At 39.6% G+C, this 19,291-nt stretch overlaps 1 protein-coding gene across 2 annotated transcripts; it reads left to right on the forward strand.

Moving 5' to 3' along the window:
* Window positions 1-6,558: 6,558 nt before the first annotated feature.
* Window positions 6,559-17,800, forward strand: klf5l (Kruppel like factor 5 like). 2 transcript variants are annotated; one of them, XM_077593171.1, is made up of 4 exons: window positions 6,559-6,685; window positions 10,826-11,729; window positions 13,162-13,221; window positions 17,407-17,800. In XM_077593171.1, exons 2-4 carry the CDS (start codon window positions 10,838-10,840, stop codon window positions 17,583-17,585), a joined length of 1,131 nt encoding a protein of 376 aa, XP_077449297.1. In that variant the 5' UTR covers window positions 6,559-6,685; window positions 10,826-10,837; the 3' UTR covers window positions 17,586-17,800. The 2 variants fall into 2 exon arrangements, with proteins under 2 accessions (XP_077449297.1, XP_077449296.1); XM_077593170.1 differs by having other exon boundaries at window positions 6,644-6,898.
* Window positions 17,801-19,291: the final 1,491 nt, after the last annotated feature.

Raw genomic sequence — 19,291 nt, forward strand, 5'->3', positions numbered from 1 at the left:
TGAGATAAACTGACAGAGCTAATTCGAAAAAAATGCAATATGGAGCAAAGTTTTATAATATGGATTAAGTTTGATAAGGTCATTTAAAGTTTGCATTCTGGTTCCTTTTTACCTCCATTGCGCAGTGTGTTAAAACAAATTAGTAACTTCAGTTATATAATTACAATACACATTTAAGATCTTTGGGTGTGTCTCGGTTTGTGTATAAGAAATGCTCAGGTAAAAAAAAAAGCTGTTTAGTCAAGCACTCTCTCAAGGTTTTTAGTGTTTGAAGAGACCGTCAATCCATCCATCCATCCAGTTCTCATACAGTAACTGTCACAACGCTACCGGTCAAAGGTTGCGCTATAACCGGGCTTTTTGTCATCATAATCTTAAAGTAAACACCACCAATACAAGCCACGACAAAGCCGCTGTCATAGTGTCCATTAATAAAAAGTAACCGCCTGTTGCATCTTGTGACCAAGTTGAAGTTGGTAGAAGCAGTACTAAGAATTTGTACTTTTTTTTCCTTTGTTGATTGTAAAAACAAATTTATGCCACAAACAAGGACTATAAATAATACAGTTAAATTCATGGTCTAATGTTCCAGCTGCCATGGTAACCAGTGTTTTGTTTTCTATTTAGAAAAACCTTTGAAATAAAAACGTCACTTGTACAGGTGGTGAGATATTTTGCTTTGTGTGCAGACTTGTGCGAGCACATTGTTAAGGGTGACTCATTTCTCATAAGGACTAGAGACAAGTGGCAAAATTAAAGCGCATGGCTCCTCTTTGACGTCTCAAATGCCGTTACTGAACGTCACCCATCGGGTGTTGAGTTCGTGAAACTTGTAATGTGCAACAACCGTATTGGACAATGAGGAAGGTCCAGTCATTTTGAACTTGGAGGGTCCCAGATGACATGAATAGGATGTCCATCAACGCCAATAGCAGAGAAAATTTAATGTTAAAGATCAAATCATGAATGTGTGGTCATTCTAAAATATATATATGATTTATAAAGCGGGGTATATTTCACAAATTCTATGGTTTCTTGTTCGTAGTCTAGTCTTAGTCTGAATTTTATTACATAAAAAAGTAAAAGATGCACAGTGTTGAATTTCCCCTTGGGGCACCATTAAATGGTTATCGGATCTGCTTTGATCTTACGATTTGAGTTTGAGTTTCATTTTGATTTCTTTAACAAAGGGACAGTACATATTAATGAACATATCTATGCAAATATGATCCGTGTTATACAGTTGATGTTGGTTTCTGTCATCTATGGTCTGAACCATTATACGCTATTCTATAATCCATAATCTTTGGTGCATGGGCCATGATCTATGATCACTCATTTGAGAAGCAAGGTGGATACATAGTCTACAATCAAAAGAAAATATTACCAGTTTTGCTTATCACTATTCTATGATAGCAGTTTGCCTAAAATCTTGACCAAGACTCTTGCAAGAAATTATGCCTTTTCTTGCTACTGTCACAATAAAATTTCCTGAATACGGGATGAATAAAGTTATCCAATCCAATCCAATCAAGTCAAGAGCAAGACTTTTAATAGTCAAGACTTTTGGGAATTGAGTCCAAGACCAGATCATGACTTTGAAAATTTGCCTTGAACGAAGCAGTATCTGAAGTACACAACACTACTCTGTGGTTCTTCTCCATGGTCGCGATCCATTGCTGTTTTCCTGTAACCACTGTAAACTTTCTACCATTACTTCAAATAGGCACTCCGTTGTTTATCCACTATATCTGAATTGTATGCCTCAGGGCTGTCATCCTCTCCGCCTATGATCCTCAAGTAGCAGTTGCCGAAGCCCGTCTACCCACAGTGAATGTTTCCAACATCTAAGACCGCGCCATTAAATCTGGATGGGCTGCTCAGCATGGATTACTCAACAGGAGGAAGTGACTCCTCAGAGAAAAGTCCATTTCTGTTGAAACATGTCAGACAGCCATAGCACACCGCCATGGGTGAAGTTTGCTTACCGGGCAGTAAAATAAATGATTATAATTACGCTTCAAAGTCTCCGATTCAATCAAGGAAGTAAAAATTGCACTCATCAAGTCTGAATGGCAAAATATTAACATTTTTAGAACATCCGTTTATACTGTGACTTAGCAGAAATGTGAGTTATTTATTAGATATTTGTCCATTTGGGTTTGAAGAAGCCATTTTAGGCATTTTGTGTGTTCACTCCATCAAATGTGTGTCTAATTTCACCAGTTCTGTTTTTTTGCAGTCTGATCGGCATGAACAGCGTTATGTCTTTTATTATTCATGGCCGCTAATTCATCACAGGATTCTAAGTCCAAGGTAATCAGCCCACCGACACGTATAAAGTATCGCCAACTTCGCGGTGTGTCTTCCAAGACAACACGAAGGCTGACAAGTGTTGATATCGTATCGAGTTCCAGTGGATGCCGCATCGGTTTTCGAGCACATTATTGACAAGCCGAGTGGAAGGTGGTGTTACACGATGGAACTTGATGCTTAGAGAACATATGTGCATGTGGAATTTCTCTAGGAATGTGTTGAAGTGAAGGATGATGTTTCTCTGTTATTGATGGCAATCAATGCCTAGTCTATTTCGACTCACAGGGTTGACATAAGTCAATATACAACCTTTTTTACTGTCTATTTTCAATGAAATTAAACACTTTACTCATTCCTTCATTTTCCATACCACTTATCCTCATGGGGGTGCTGGAGCCTATCCCAGCACATGAAGGTCCAAAGTTGAGATTGAACCCTCGATCTCAGAATGGTGGGGCCAACTCACAAACCACACATACACTTTCATTCATTCATTTTCTGAACTGTTTAGAGGGTCGCGGATGGTGCTGGAGCCTATTCCAGCTGACTTTGAGCAAGAGGCGGGGGGCACAGGGCACAAGGAGACGGACAACCATTCACACTCACATTCATACCTAGGGGCAATTTAGAGTGTCCAATCAGCCTACCATGCATGTCTTTGGAATCTGGGAGGAACCCGGAGTACCTGGAGAAAACCCGCGCAGGCCCGGGGAGAACATGCAAACTCCACACAGGTTGACCGACCTGGATTTGAACCCAGGACCACTGGGCCGGCTTAATCAATGTAATCAAAATTTAACCAATACTAAACTTATTAGCAGCAATGGCCAGGGTGCCCCCTGGCTGGTGCCCGTAGTTGTCTGGGCTGGGCTCCAGCACCCTCCGTAACCATTGTGAGGATAAGTGGTACGGAGAATGAATAAATAAATAAATCTATTATATATTATGGAATATTTTATGGTAATTTTGCATTTAGGGCAAAAGTTATGTGCCTGTTTGCAACTAATGATGCTGTATTGAAGGGGAAGGGGATAAAAATAATGTGATCTGACTTTCCATTTTTAGTGCCAAACTTTAAATTTGCAAAATAATATTCCCTACTTGTTTTATTGTTCCCATTGCATTTCCTTAGCTTTTCTTTGCTGTTGGCACAACATGCCAAAACCAGTACCTGTCAAAGCCGTATGACGCAAGTTTGATTGAGCTGATAAGAGGGGATGTAGACAAAGGCCCCATGTCATCATTCTGGGGACTTCCTACTGCCCATTTATGGTCACAACTCATGCTGCATCTGTCAATGATGGTGAAATATTCCCTCATTGCTTCCTGTCTAATGTCTCACTCACATCCATTTCTGAATGTTTCTTCCACCATAATTGACATAATTAACAGAAGGTTTTTACTTCTCCCTTTTTCAACCATTTTTCCCATCAATCTTAGAATGTTGCGCAAGGCGTCGGTGACGTGTTCTACTATATAGCCCTGATGTATACGCATAAAGTGCATTAGTTTCCCTACTGATAAGAAAATTCTAGTCTAAATGTTAATGATTTCCTACATTTTTTTAGGTTAAACAGATTTGTGTGTTGTTTTGGAAGTGAGCAGATTTTAATAGCTGTTTTTTTTTTGCATTTTGAGCCATTCGCCTAATTGTTAGGGTTTGTTCTTTGAGGAAAACAAATTTTCCTTTTGTAGAATCATAGATTTTGGGATTTGACTCTTTTTGTGTGTCATGGTTAGCAGGCTATAAAATGTCTGACTGCGGCTATAAAATGATAACCACGAAGAATTTTGAGTCACTTTTGTGACAAGGAAATGTAAGACTTTATGGCGCAATAGAATACATTTGTATCAAATGTAATGGTTACAGATTCCTCTGTCGATTTTCCATCCGATTGGCTGGCTGTTACATTACGCAGCAGAAGGTGCAACACCTCAATTACCGCTGGAAATTCGGAGCTGGACAAAAGTGCCGGGAGAAGAAGCAACACTTCTGACCAACCATTCCATCATGGGATAAGATGGAAGAGCTGTCGGCGCTTACCAGGCCGGAAACAGAGTCGAGGGGTTCTACTCTGCTACTGTTGATTCTTCAGCTCCAGACTACTGAGGAACTGTGCGGATAAGCTTGGAAGAGTGACATATATTCTCACATATTCTCTACCTCGGTCCAAGTCTGCAGAAGTTCCCCATCTTGTGGAAGATTTCCTGTGTGTGGTTCCAGTTTTTGTCCAACTTTACAACGTCTTTTAGCTACCGCAACCAAGATGGCGCCGTTCAAGTGGCAGCCGGCGGCGGTAGCTCCGTCCACTCTTGCTCGTTTTGTGTTTTTGCTGCTTTTCTGTCTTCATGATTTGATTTGGTGATTCTTAATGATCCCATTTACTTTGATTTGCTTTGTACTTTGTGCTTTTGGTTTGTTGTTCTGTCCAATCACCCTCTCACTACTGCCACAATGAAATTTCCCGAATACGGGATGAATAAAGTTATCCAATCCTATCCAATTTCTTTCCTGGTACCTTCAGAAAAGTGTCATCCAAGCAGATCAATGCTTCGGTCGCGGACTTGAACGAAGGCAAACAGGCGGCGTCATTCCTGAGAACAATCGTAGATTGTTCACCGGTTCCTCCTTTGGTCAATAAAAATCGTGGTGGTTCCATTGACTGCTATTGACAACCATAAACGTCCAATTTATTCAAACTGGGAAGGGCTGGCAGTGAGAATTATTCATTTGTCAATGCCACCCAATGAGTCACAAAAGTAGAGTTACTGTTCTTAAATGCAAAATAGGGCGTCAGCTTGCAACTTGTTCCAATGGGCCATAATTCTCATTAAGGAAAAGGTTGCCGTTAGACAGGAATGCGAACATTCCGGTTTTCGTCTAGCACCCTGTCTGATGTTGCCGCTTTGATCAAGATACATTAAAATACATATAAATGTTCCCTTTTTGTTTTAAAATCGAATCTCCAAATAGGTTCCCCAACCAAAACTTTAAAAAAATGATTAGCTCACAGCCAACCTTTAGCCAAATGGCAAAATGGAATTCATCATGTCTTTTCACGTTTTCCTACTTCAGGATTTTGATAGAATCTTTTTTATCCCTCTATGTAATTATGTGTCATTTCAGACCAATTAAATGAGAATTAAGACTGACGGGATCCTCCCAGTATGATGACCTGAAACGACTTGCCATGTTTTTATAGTAATGTTTTGTACTCTTTTCGAGATGTTTTTGAACTTAACAAAGTATGCGGGCAGACAAGAATAGCAAAGTTTCTACCCTGGGAGAAAAACATACAATGCTGCACAACTTAACCATGTCCAAATGCTATGATACTTTGGTGATTTTCCATCTCAACTTAAATTTAAACTATTAATTACTAATATGACCATGAACGATTATATGGTTTCTTTTTATTAACCCTTTCAGGACATTTGATAATTCGATTTTGTTGACGGTGCTAGACGTCCAATCCATTTGGACTGGGAGGCCCAAATGAATGCGCATTCATTTGCCCCTCCCAGTCAAATGGATTGGACATGAAGCAACAGAAAGACACTGAAACATGATCATTCAAAGTCAGTCTTCCCAGTTAAGATGAAGTGAATGTCTATCACCATCAACAGCATGCAATGAGTAAAATACTATGGAAAAATATAAATTTTTGGATGGGATAGGCTCCAGCACCCTCCACGACTCTTGTACGGATAAACAGTTGATGAATGAATTGATGAATAATAAATCTACCTTTTTTTCCTCCCAAAAATAGGTACTTTCCCTGTTAGGGGGGTTTGAATAGTTGTACTAGTCTAGTGACAACTAGTTTGTTTCACATTTTTCTTAAATAAATGTATTAAGAATATATATCCTTACTGCTTATCCTCACAAGGGTTGGCCTGCCCTGCCTGCTGGCCAAAGTTGGCTGGGATAGCCTCCAGCACCCTCAGCGACCCTTGTGAGGATAAGCATTATGGAAAACAAAGGTATGAAAATGAATGTTTGTATTTACAGGATGAAAAAAGAATAGATTGTGTCCTATTTATTCCTGCATGATGTGCTTTTTTAGTGTACCACCGAATTAGTACTATTATAATAATACTTCTATATCTTACACTAATGTATTAAAACTTGAAAGATGATTTGTTGGTTTTATTAGAGACAAATCTGTGCCAAGCAATTCATGTGCACTGGACTTCCTGGTCATTTTTCAGGTGAGTCCAGACTCCTCCTTGCAGCCGATTGGCCAGCTCGCCTCGTCTCCTCCTCTGATTGGGAATTCCTTTCTTTAGACTGAGCTCAGGTAAAAGCAGTTCATCAGAACAACGTGGAAGGCTTTCCTGGACTTGCGCCTTGAGTCTTTCAACTGCGGTAAATATACCCCATAATAATACATGTGCTTATAAACCTAGACTTTCACCTGAAGGGAACGTTTTTGAAATGGCAGCGAGTGTAGCGTCGGTCATGAATCCGCCGCAGGGGAGCGACGAACGGGTTGTTTTCACACAGCTAAAGCCGGTGAGGATGTCCGGAGCAACGGACGGTGCCGAGGACTCATCCGTGTTTGAGGACGTTAAGCCCGGGGTGAGAGTTGCCGCCGAGCCGCCGACATCAACCGGAGCTCCGGCTCCCCTCTCTATAGTTTTTACTCTTAATCGACTGCGCTTACCTGTGCGGATTAACATCCTCCCTCGACACCTGACCCCTCGGACGATATGTTTCAAGCTTTTAAAAGTACTTACGGTTATGGACTTGCGTGCAAAACATACTTTTAAAGTGATATTTTCAGCCATATTCCTGTTTTATTCATGTAATTTATGAGTTGGACGTCTGTGGCATTCATTCATTCATTTATGTTCTGAACCACTTATCTTCACAAGGGTCGCAGGGGGTGCTGGAGCCCATCCCAGCTGTCCTTGGGTCCCCCATGTAAACATGAATTTACTACCAGCCTCTCCGGGTTTGGAGAAATCCAACTTCTATCGCCGTTAGTGAGAGATAATGACTGTTTCTAGCAAAAATCTCCCTCCCCCTGTTGTTTGAATTGAGTGTCTGTGCCGTGACAGCAGTATGTGGTCAGACCTGTCTGAGCAGGGCCCACATCTCCATAAGCCGCCTTGGGGCACCTCAGTCAAAGGCCCACCGCCATGAGAAAGTCAAGTAGTGGAGGGGGTGGAGGCTTGTACGGGTTTACCTGTCACATGCGCTTTCTTTTGTTTGGCTCCAACGTTCTTGTATTTGTCAGAGTAAACGCTCTGATCTTTTATGCGTCGTGTGTTCAAGAGATGCGTATCCGGATGCACAAAATCATTTTTGAATTTCATGTTGAAACAGTTCAGTTGTATTTTAACTTGGAAATACTAATTATTGCCAATTTATTTGAACTGTTTATCAAATTTTATTTATGATTGTTATAGGACCTGAGTATTGGGTGTTGAACTTTATACAAATTTTCTTGTGTGCATGCATATGTTACTACTTCAGAAGTTTGAATTGGACCAGGTTGAAGCTTGTTAAAATTGGAAAATGTCGTGGGAAAGCCTTCTTCTAGCCTCTTGTCATTGTTGACAAACTGTGAGCTTTTACTATACAGGCAGTAGAAGTGGAATCCCGCTTTGGATACCATTACAGATGGAATATTCATGGGATAACATTGCATTGTCCATTCTACAATCATAGCTCTGTTTAAATATATTTAGATATACATTATTTCTGGAGTGACCGTATTCCATGAAGTAGGAAAGGGGCCTTGTATTTTTTTGTTTTATTTTTTTTTACATGAATATAGATTACCAAATTGTACTTCCAGTGGCTTAATGTTACTTTGATGAAGGCATGAATGGATTTCGTGTCCCGCCAGCCGCAACCGTGGAATCAGTAACCCGTACCAAAGCACTCACCGGATTCTTTAGCCGTGATATCAGCGGTCCTAAGACGACAGCACCGGTTACACAGTAACCCAGTGGTCACGCCTAATGATCCACGCAGATCAATATTCAGATACGGAGGACACGACTTATGAGTGAAGGCGTTAGCATTATTGTGCCTGTCTTCTGTCTACGGGAAGTTTTTGACTAACCTTTTGACTTCCACGACAACACGCTCACCATATTTGCATGCATTCAAAACAGCTACAAAGGATTCCCTTAGACACCTGAATGCTTATAAGGGATAGTGTAGTACCACTTGAAGTTGAGTGGAGGCACTTTTTGAAAAATGGTAACGCATACTTTTTTCTGATTTAATACAGAGTAGGAAGTCAAAGTTTTATTCAAGTCACAATAGTTTTCAAAATAGCATCCACCAGTGGTGATTCGTCTCCATTTTAAAAAAAAATCTGCTCAGCAACAAGATCGGCACTAGTTCTTAAATCTGTTGTTCACCAGATGCAATGAAGTAAAAAAATTACAATTTTGTCATACAAGTAGTCATGCAACACGTGATCAGAATGCGCAAAAGAATGCTTGCTACTCTTTCGAGTTAGATTTCAATCATTTGTTTTTGTTCTTTGTTTAACTGATATTACGGTTACCCATCATGCAAAATTGCGTGCGTGCACGACACGCTACGTGGAGATAACTCGCTCTTTAAGCTGCTTAACTTTAGTCAAAATCTTTGTTGGCATCTAACGTCTTCAAACGATTGCTCACTTATTCTGGTGTTTTAAAGGATTAGCACTCTGTTAACAATTTTGCTTTGCAAAAAGTAGCCACGCAACTAAGATGTGCCAAGTGTCTGAGCATTTCATTTAATGTGTTTCTTTCGCGATTCATGGCAATTTGGCTCTTTACTTTTCTTCCTTCTACATACGGAAGTGTAATAGTTTACTGAGTAAGTTTTTGATATCATTAGTTGTTAATGGAAGGAAACGTACATTCTTAATAATTCAGGACACACTTCGTTTTGATTCGTTCTAATAGAAGGTCTTTATTTTATCTTTTGGAGCGACACCAGTTTCCTGGATGCTTTCATCATTTCACTTTTGTTTTGCGAGCCAACACAAGGAAGTGTTTTGATTAACTTTTTGAATGATATTTTTTATCCGTCGGGCCGACCCTCGTTCGAAGATGTCATAAAATATTACCAAGTTTAGTTTTCTGTGCATGCCAGTACCCTGGATGCTTGCATTTGATTAATTTTTATTTCATCAGAAGAAGTGATGAAACATAATAGCAATCCAAAACATTGTTTGCGCCATTGGAAAAATCAAAATTTCCATGCCAATTTTGAAATTATTTTTTGCATCTAACAAGACACCATGTTAATGAAGGATAAGAAGGAAGATTCAGTCCTTAAAATTAACCATGCACGTGCTACTCAGACAAAAGACGCAGTTTTCCCTCCATATGGGCGTGCGACTGGAAGCTGATGCACTCAGCAAAAGCAAAAACAAAGGCATCAGGTATGCCAAAAACGCGGTGAAACGTAAACACCGTCATGCAAAATAGTCTTGAAGAAGAGGGCGTGAGAAAACAGTAGTGGAACATAAGTATTAACTTAAAAAAACTTTCAAAAAGAACAAAAAACAGGTTTGAAATGAGGATGAACAACATAATACAGGGAAGCTAACCCGACTGAGATATTGAAAAAAAGTGTTAGTTGCTTTCCAAGTAACATAATTTGAAAAATGTTCACTAGTTCTTCCTCTCATAGTTTTAGTTGTTTGTGTGGAATTGATCCTAATTTTTTAGTTTTTTTGTGTGTGTGCTTATAATCCAGAAACTCAGATGATATACCGAACAATATCTCCAGGCATCCATTATGGGTTAATAATTGAAGAATGTGCTCAAGTGATCCCACAATGAATCCTGGCATCCGATGATAACACAATAGTAAGAGTGGCTTATCAGCTCCCTTCTCAACTTTATTGGAGCAAAAGGGGAGTTTCCATACTTCCGGTCCATCTCACAGTTGATCCTGAGGTGACCTCAAATCCGTTGATATCAAAAGCGTGCAGACAAACAGGATGTGATACAACAGGAAACATGTGGTTGTTGTTCTCCATTCAAAACACCGACAAAACACCTTGTTAATGGGAGTTCAGTAAATAAGGAAATAAGATTTCACATCAGACAGCCTTAATGAGACTAAATGGATGGGTATTGGGAAATAAACAGCTATAACTTCACAGCCCTCGAGACCCAAAACAACCGCATATGCACATCATGATTCTGAAAAAATATTGTCATGTGAGTCATAATGATACTGGAATATGATCATTTCAAAAACTGCACAGTGTCTAAAATGGCCAGTGAAATATTGGATGTGGGACTATGCAGTCAAGCTCACAAACTTACATTTTACAGCGATAGAAAGAGCAGCATTCCTAAACTGCTTATGATTTGAAACTCCATGTTCAGGTTATTTTTGGGGCCCTAACAGATGATAGAGAGGACTCACCTGTAGCCCTTTTTTATACCCTATTTTTAAATCTATTTTCTCCAACTTGCTGTTGAGTATTAAGGGTTAAAGTCAGTATGAGGACTCATCATATGTGACTTTTCCTTCCAGGCCCCGTTGGAGATGGACAAATATCTCCCCCAGATTACTAGCTCACTCTTGAGTCCCGCCATCGACCTGAGCGACAAAAAGTACAGGCGTGAGAGCGCCTCGGTGGTGGACGAGTACTTTTCCGAGGACAAGACGGGCGCTCCGTACAGCCTCAACATCAACGTCATCCTCCCCAGCTCTTCCCACCTTCGCACGGGACTCTACCGCCACAACTCCAAGACCCTGGCCCCCACGCAGATCAAGACGGAGCCCGGACTGGAGACACCCTGCTCCAGTGCCGGCACCCAGGCCTTGCCGGGCTTCACCTCCGTTTTTAATGTGCCGCCTGCGGTCAACGGTGTTTTCGTCAAGCCAGACCACGCTTCCGGATCCGTCAGCCATTCTGGCGGGTCGCCGCAACAGCAGAGTTTGAATACGGAGCTTCAAATCGGACCTCCTGCGCCCCAACCACAGGCCTACCACTTGCCGATCAACAGCACAGCGGACCTCACCATGACTCTGTCCTACTCTGGAACTTCCACGTCTGGCTCTCGGACCATGCTCAATCTGGGCAACGGCGGTAGCGGGGGCGCCTACGTGTTGGCCGAACACCAGCTGCCTGCGCATGCGCACCACGGTTACTACCATGCGTCAACCGCCCAGCACACGAACCCCCACAGCTTGCCGCCCTCACCTCCGAACTCGCAGCCGGGCAGCCCTGAAGCTCAGGCTGAACTGCTGAATTTGGCCAGCCCACCACCACCCCCTTACCAACAGCATCTGGTGAGCGGGATCAAAGTGACGGGGCTGTCCCCGCACGCTATGCTGATGACACACGGCCAGGGGGTCCTGACGGGGCCCAAATACAACCGAAGGAACAACCCGGAACTAGAGAAGAGGAGGATTCATTTCTGCGACTACCCAGGTATTTATTTGTCTGTTCATCTAATGCCTGTCTGTATATGGAAACAATGGTTGACCTTGACCCTTTTTACTCTTTAATACCTTTTAACATGACCAGACGTTTCGTGGAAAGACGTTTGGTCCCCGGACGTTTGGTCCCCGGACGTTTGGTCGACCGGACGTTTGGTCGACCGGACATTTGGTCCCCGGACGTTTGGTTGACCGGACGTTTGGTAGAACGGACGTTTGGTAGAACAGACGTTTGGTAGAACAGAGGTTTGGTAGAACGGACGTTTGGTCGCCAGGTTCAAATTATGACAGAGTTTACTGTTGATATTTTGATATTAGATATTTAGATATTAAACTCACTCTCTCTCTCTCATGATTATAATTTTAAGAGCTGTTTTCAACAGTAACAACCTGGCAACCAAACGTCCGTTCTACCAAACGTCCGTTCTACCAAACGTCCGTTCTACCAAACGTCCATTCCACCAAACGTCCGGTCGACCAAACATCCGGGGACCAAACGTCTTTCGACGAAACGTCAAAGTACCACATTTTAAAGATGTCAATAGCCATGCATAAAATTCTACAGGAAGTCTGCTATTTCTCTAAACATTCCGTACGAGATTTGTAAAGTCAGCCCTCAACAGGTTGAATTTACCAACCTTCAAATTTGGTAAACATGTCCATACCTGTCAACCTCTGCCGATAACTGCCCTTATAAATGATTATGATTCCCCTTACAAACCCCCAAAAAACCTTACAAACACCGTACGAGTCGTACGGTGTTTGTAAGGTTTTTTGGGGGTTTGTAAGGGGAATCATAATCATTTATAAGGGCAGTTATCGGCAGAGGTTGACAGGTATGCATGTCTATCATGAGGGGAATAATGAAGACAGCTAACTTTAGACCATTATGACTGCTTCCTGATGGATAGTGCCTGTCATTTTTTTTAAATCTAGTATCAAGCCCTGGTATCTCTGATCCACATACAGTTGATAGACTTGTCAATCATAAGTAGAGCTACAAAAAAAAGACACAAGAAGAAGAATATTAGTTTGCAATTGTCTTTCGAGGCCATTTTGGCCCTTTCCTGCACGTCCTTGATTTCCATCCGTCACTGACGGCGATGGATGCCCAATTAATTTTAGCTACTACCCCTTCTCAGTTCAAATGGATCTGGCATTTAGAGCTCTCAATGGCAGTAAAACATGTTCATTCATAGAATAATTTCTCAGAGTAATTTTCCTCCTTGGCACAGGTCTCGAAAACATGATGTTCTTTTCCTCTTTTGAAACTAGGTTAAACACTCCTGTATGCAAATTGTTTTCCTTTCATTTGTTTCGCCAAGGGTGCTATTAAATCTGTTGTCAAATTGCAAAGACGATCAACTTATAATTTTTTTGTGGTTTCTTCAGCCTGTCTCTCATGCACATTTTTATTTTTGCAGGCTGCACAAAAGTTTACACAAAGAGCTCACATCTGAAAGCACACCAGAGGACGCACACAGGTAAAAAATTAATAAGTAAATAAAAACAGTTGACACACACTAAGGGTCTAAGGAAGTCTGCTAATATATGGTGACAACTGTATAAGAATTCCTCATTTTCTCTGTCCGTGCCGCGTGTTCGTACCTGCCCGTTGAGCAAGAAAGAAAAAAAAAAACACAAGAGAGGGAAACGAAGACCAGCTGAGGCTAAAACCAGTTACTCCTGATTTTTAGTCCTTTTCAAAAGACGATCGAAGGTTAGGTGGGTTGTTCTTTTAGTATTTGTTGAAGAAGGCTAGTTTCGATACACTTGTTGTAAAGTGGAACTTAAGGATTCTCATTAAGTTGATTTCTTTTTTTTTTTTTAACTCCAAAATGTGACGTGGGAAAGAGTGCAAGTGTCATAAATAGATAACATTGAAGTGTCCTGTGGGAAAGTTCTCAGTGTAAACAAAAATGAGGATGTCAAACACAAAAAAACTGTATATTCACAGTTTAAGACTCATTTGGGGTTTATTTTTCTATTTAATACTCGTGAAAAAATGCTTGTTGGTACTTTTTTGATTTTGGAAATAAATCACTTGTTGGCTGCCATTGATGGCAATATAATATATCTAAGAAGTATATCAGGTGGACTATTTGATCAGTGCTGATGGAATAAATTTGAGGTGATTAGTCAATCACTAATAATTTACCAAATCTTGACTGCGAATCGCCTCTGACATCGTTTAGCCACTTTAGTCCGCCAGCATTTGTACATTGACTGTTATTAATGAGCACATAAGTGCACATATTTTTATAGTTTTGCAACCCTTACATAATATTTATGATTTTAAAGTCTGTTGATCCCTACTCAGTCTTTCCTTTGTGAGTGAATTCAGTCAGATAAAACCTGTTTAATGTGGACTCACATTGGATTGACCTTCAGGCTGTTCCTGGATTAAATGCTATTAAGACGCAAAAAAATGGATACTTCGAAACCTGATATCATGTTAAAATTATTTTCTCCAGAAATCAAATTCCTTAAACATTTCACACCATTCTTTGCCTTTTTGTCAAGTAAAGTCCTACACAACCCATTTTTTTTTAACTACTGCACGATCAGTTTAAAAATCGTTTACTCGTTAATGTTCAGTATTTAAACAGCTTGATTGTGATATGACAGGTACATGCTGTTGATTTGGGAACAAAAATCAGAATCGGCAAAATAAGGAATAGCAGATCAGGCGTTTAAAAAATCAATGTTTCGGCCCAAAAATTGTGATCGGCCAGGTTTCGCTTGCAAAGCGGCACTTGTCCAATCTTGTTTTTTCCGTTGGCTTGACGGTGATGACTCACGAGTCGAGCATGTGGAATGGCGAGGGCTTTACTGACGACTAATCGGAGCAAAAAGAAGAAACTTGCGTGTTGTTACGAGTGCTTGCGCAGCAATGGGCCGCCAAAAAAACTTTACCAACAGTTGTTTCCATGGTAGCATGAGTCGGAAATACTAAGTTCTAACATTTAAACATGTTATCAATATACAGTTAACCCCTCCTATGTATATACGAGTATGTTTGTGGGGGCAACCTTGAACATGGACTTATGTGTTCGGACCCCCAGCCCTCTTTCTAAACACTAGGTTAACTGATAAAGACTTTATGAGTGTCCTGTAGAAGCTTGTTAAGTGTTTGCTCTTTGCCTCAGTAAAAGCATAAGCAGGTGGTCGTAAAATGGCCCTATTCTGATAAAAGATAGATTTATGGAGGAATGAAGGAGCCGCAATGGAGGAACGAATTTTCTTCAAGTGGCGTCGTAGAAAATTTGGGGGAAAACAAGTCTGTGCTCTTGTAAAGGCTACACAAAAAGGCTTTGTGTGCACGAGAGAGTGATGGATGCGCTTTTGCGATGTTTTGTTTTGCGCTGTTTGCTGGGGCAGACGTTTCATACTAGCGTGTCTGCGTTAGGGTTAGTGTTTTGGGTTTCTCATATGCCAGCTGCTCAAACAGTTGAGGTTCGAAAGCTTTTTTAACGCTTTCAGTGCCAGTGGAGGTGATCAAGTGAGGCTTCAAAAATGAATTAAAACTCTTTAAAGGAGTTTATCACTCATAGATATCCAACCACTGGGAAACTGGTGGTGAATGAACGTACTTTATTTTGGGTTTACTTACTGCTACTTAAACTTACACATTGAGGAACTTCATGATAATGCATACAGTTTGTCACTATTCAAATAATGTTGGTTCGAAGTCCTATCAAATTGTGGCATAGACAGAAAGTAAAGATTTTTGGGGAACTTTGTTTAAAAATATCTGCTATTGGCTGGCCACCGATTCAGGGTGCCCCTTCCTTCGACCCAAAGTCAGCTGCCATAGGTTTCAGCACCCCCCGTGACCCTTGTGAGGATGAGTGGTTCAGTAAAGGAATGAATGTTAATAAATAGTTACAATTTCAGTCTAAACATGACTTTTTTTCCTCTTTTTTTCCTGGAATAATTGAGGATAATCTTCAAATGTTCTGCTAAATTCTTTTTTTAATACACCTAATCATCAGATTATACCTGATATTCTCCCAATTTAGTAACACAGTTTTGCAGATATTTCATGTCACAAACATATAATTTTATCCAGGATAAGATAGAACCTAAAGCTACTGCAACTAAATTCTGCAAGCAAAAAATCGTGCGTCTATTTCAAAAGTTTTTGTAAGAAATCAATGAAACCTAACCTTCTTAATTATTTCCCATAAACACTCTCACCCCCAAGTAAAATGTATCATTTTTTCCCCCACAAAATCTTAATTTTCAGTCCTAAAAATGGCGATTATAGCCCTATGACCTCCCAATGGTCACAGTGTCTCGCTTTTTGTGGGTTTGTTGAGAAAGCCACGCCAGTCCAGTGTTTGTTCTGCTCGAGTCAGATTTCACCTGCCGATTTGCGAGCCTGGAGGACAATAATTGTAGTCGAGCCGCCGTGCTTTTGACCAAACACACCTGTGGGGCCCTTTTTAATGCATGCCACGGTGTATTGTATTATGCCAAAAGCACTACAATATATTGAAACCTAAAGAAGTTGACGTTGGTTAATTGCGGTCACCTGCTGTTTGCTCTTTGGACCCGCTCGACAGCCGCCACTAATGGCCGTCCCCGTTGATTGATTGCTCAATAACCGCTAACTAATCTAATCTAATCCACGTTGGTAATGAGCACTGAATGACCCTTGCGGTCGAAAAAAAACGTTCGCCGAATGCAGGGTTTCCTCAAAGATTGCCACATTGGATAAATTTGTAATATTCCGATGAGTTAGACTGTTTGCACACCGTTAAAAAAAAGGAAAGGTTGTCACAATGACTGAAAGAGTATCTCGTTTTCTTATCTTTTTCACGTTGGGTTTTTTCTTTCTACCTGCTATTGAATCTCAAGTGTTTGTTGTGGCGTGTTTGCTTAAGAGCCCATTCAATAAGTGGCTGTTTGTTGATGATTAGCTTTGGCAGCCATGCAATATGTCAAATGTTTGGGAAGGAATCATCAATCTGCTTTAAGAGAGCCCGCTTCATTATTTTAAACCCTTTAATGCAGGGGTGTCAGACTCGGGTTGGTTCGCGGGCCGCTTTAACGTCAACTTGATTTCACGTGGGACGGACCATTTTAGATATAATATTTCGATTTTTTTAAATAAATGGATTAAAAGAACTGGATTAAAATCCCTGAATATTCAGTTTTTTATAGATCTAAAACAATGTTTATTTTATCTTTTTTTAAATGTATTTTTATATTTTACAAAAGGATTTTTGAACTAAAAACAGAAAAAATGGATTAAAAATTTACAATTATTGATTTAAAAGGGGGAAAATCAGGAAATTTAATATACATCTATACTCTTCATTTTAATTTGATCCTAAAACAGAAAGTCCACACATGATTTACTTTCCCGGGCCACACAAAATAATGCGGCGGGCCAGATTTGGCCCCCAGGCCACCACTTTGACACATGCTTTAATGTATAATCTTTTTTTATGTTTTTATTATGTTCATGTAGGACAGTTTCTATTGTCCCGTGGCAAATTATTAAAATATCATTGACTATTGTCCACTAAAGAATCTCAAATCCAGCCTACATCCTATTGCATTTCCAAGTTTAACACTAGGGGGCAGTCACTTAAACATTACCTGTCCATTATTTCCGCTCTAAACGATGAGGCTAACTACGTCGGTTTGTCGCTTTTCAGGCGAGAAGCCGTACCGGTGCACATGGGAAAACTGCGACTGGCGCTTCGCCCGCTCCGACGAGCTGACCCGACACTACCGTAAACACACGGGCGCCAAACCCTTCAAGTGCGTGGCCTGCAGTCGATGCTTCTCGCGCTCCGACCACCTGGCGCTGCATATGAAGCGCCATCAGAACTGACAAAGCTCACCGGGCGCCGTCCGCCGTGGGGCTCGCTGATAAGTTGGGAAATTTTACTTTGTTTTTCTTTCTTTCTTCTTTTCTTTTCGGAAAATCTGATTTAAATCAGTGAAGCCAAAGGCAGTGAAAAGGGATTGGATGGATGTCTACGGCTGTCAATGAGTTAAAATGTCAAGGCCAAAATGTTTTTAATTTATGTTTACCTTAAATATATATATATATATATATATATATATATATATATATATATATATATATATATGTATATATATATGTATATATATATATATGTATATATATATATATATATATATATATATATATATATATATATATGTATATATATATATATATATATATATATTATTTGGGATTAGCTCTAAAACAAAACAATTCAAATGTCCCTAATTAATCTCATAAAGAAATGTCTAAATAAATTACAGGTGAAATTCATCAACTATTGACTATGACTCATATTACATAGTCCAAATTGGTTAGTCATGGCGAGACGGAAACCTTTGTAATCACTGAAGTTTTTTGATAAACGTACGTATTAAATGTATTATTTTTTTAAATACTAATATAGAGAATCTCAGATACATTCAAAATATTTTTTTTCCTCGGCTCCCACTCCTTCTTTACACAAAATTATTTCCCAATTTCATGTTATGTTTATGGAAAAAAATGTTTAAAAAACACAAATGTATTGCAATACTTCAGATTTTCAACAATGCTTTTTTTAAACACAAAAAGTGGCAAAAAAAAATTTCTTCACATTTGGTGATGACAAATAACATTTTATTTAGATTTAGGAGAGGGGAATACAAAAGTAAATATTTCTCATGTAACTTTGCCCTAAATAAAAAAAAAAACATTGCATTTTCTTTCCAATATAAACCAAACTAGTAGTTGCACAAAAATTTAATGCACTGTGTAAACATTACATTTTGTCAGATTATTTTTTCATTTTTACTCAACAAATAATAAAAAGCAGACATACACTTCCTTGGAGAAGCAAATCAAGTATATAACTTTGCCTCACTCTACATTTTAAAGTAGATTTCCTTTTCTGTTTGTATTTTGTCTTTACTTTACTTGAGATTTGTCCATGTAAATTTTTCCTCTTGTTATTTTCCCAACTTTACAGAAGGGGCACATACATGGATGCTGCCATGTAAATACTGTTTATATATCTTTTGTGCATATTTCTTTCTGCGTGGGGGAAAAAAATGAATGTGTCTAGATTTATACTTGACTTTTTTTCATGATTTTTTAATACATGGTGAAACTTCGCTTAACTGCGTCAAAGATAAAATTAATTTGAATTAGTAAATGACTGGTCATGCCTGTTTTAGGGCGCTGTCAATGTTTGTTATGGTTACTTAGATGGCAAGACTGTTAGGTAATCAACAATTTTATGGCATTTGTTTTGTATTCATTTAAAAAAAATAGTTGTGACGTGTAATAGTCAATGGATGAATGCAATGTTGTAACATTGTCTATTATTTCAACTAAAATAACATTTTGCAAGGAAACAAGTTCTCCAACTGCAATGTGTACATAAAAACCTTTTGGATTTTTGTTTTTAAGCTTTTGTAAATATTTTGGTTTTTTTGCATCATCTCACCAGGATTTTTATGTTGAATCAGAATATTTGACGAGAGCTTTTGTCGACTTTTCTGCTTTTTGGCTACCAACATTTTGCA

Source organism: Stigmatopora argus, chromosome 22 (assembly GCF_051989625.1).
Source record: "Stigmatopora argus isolate UIUO_Sarg chromosome 22, RoL_Sarg_1.0, whole genome shotgun sequence".
Classification (NCBI taxonomy): Eukaryota; Metazoa; Chordata; class Actinopteri; order Syngnathiformes; family Syngnathidae; genus Stigmatopora; species Stigmatopora argus.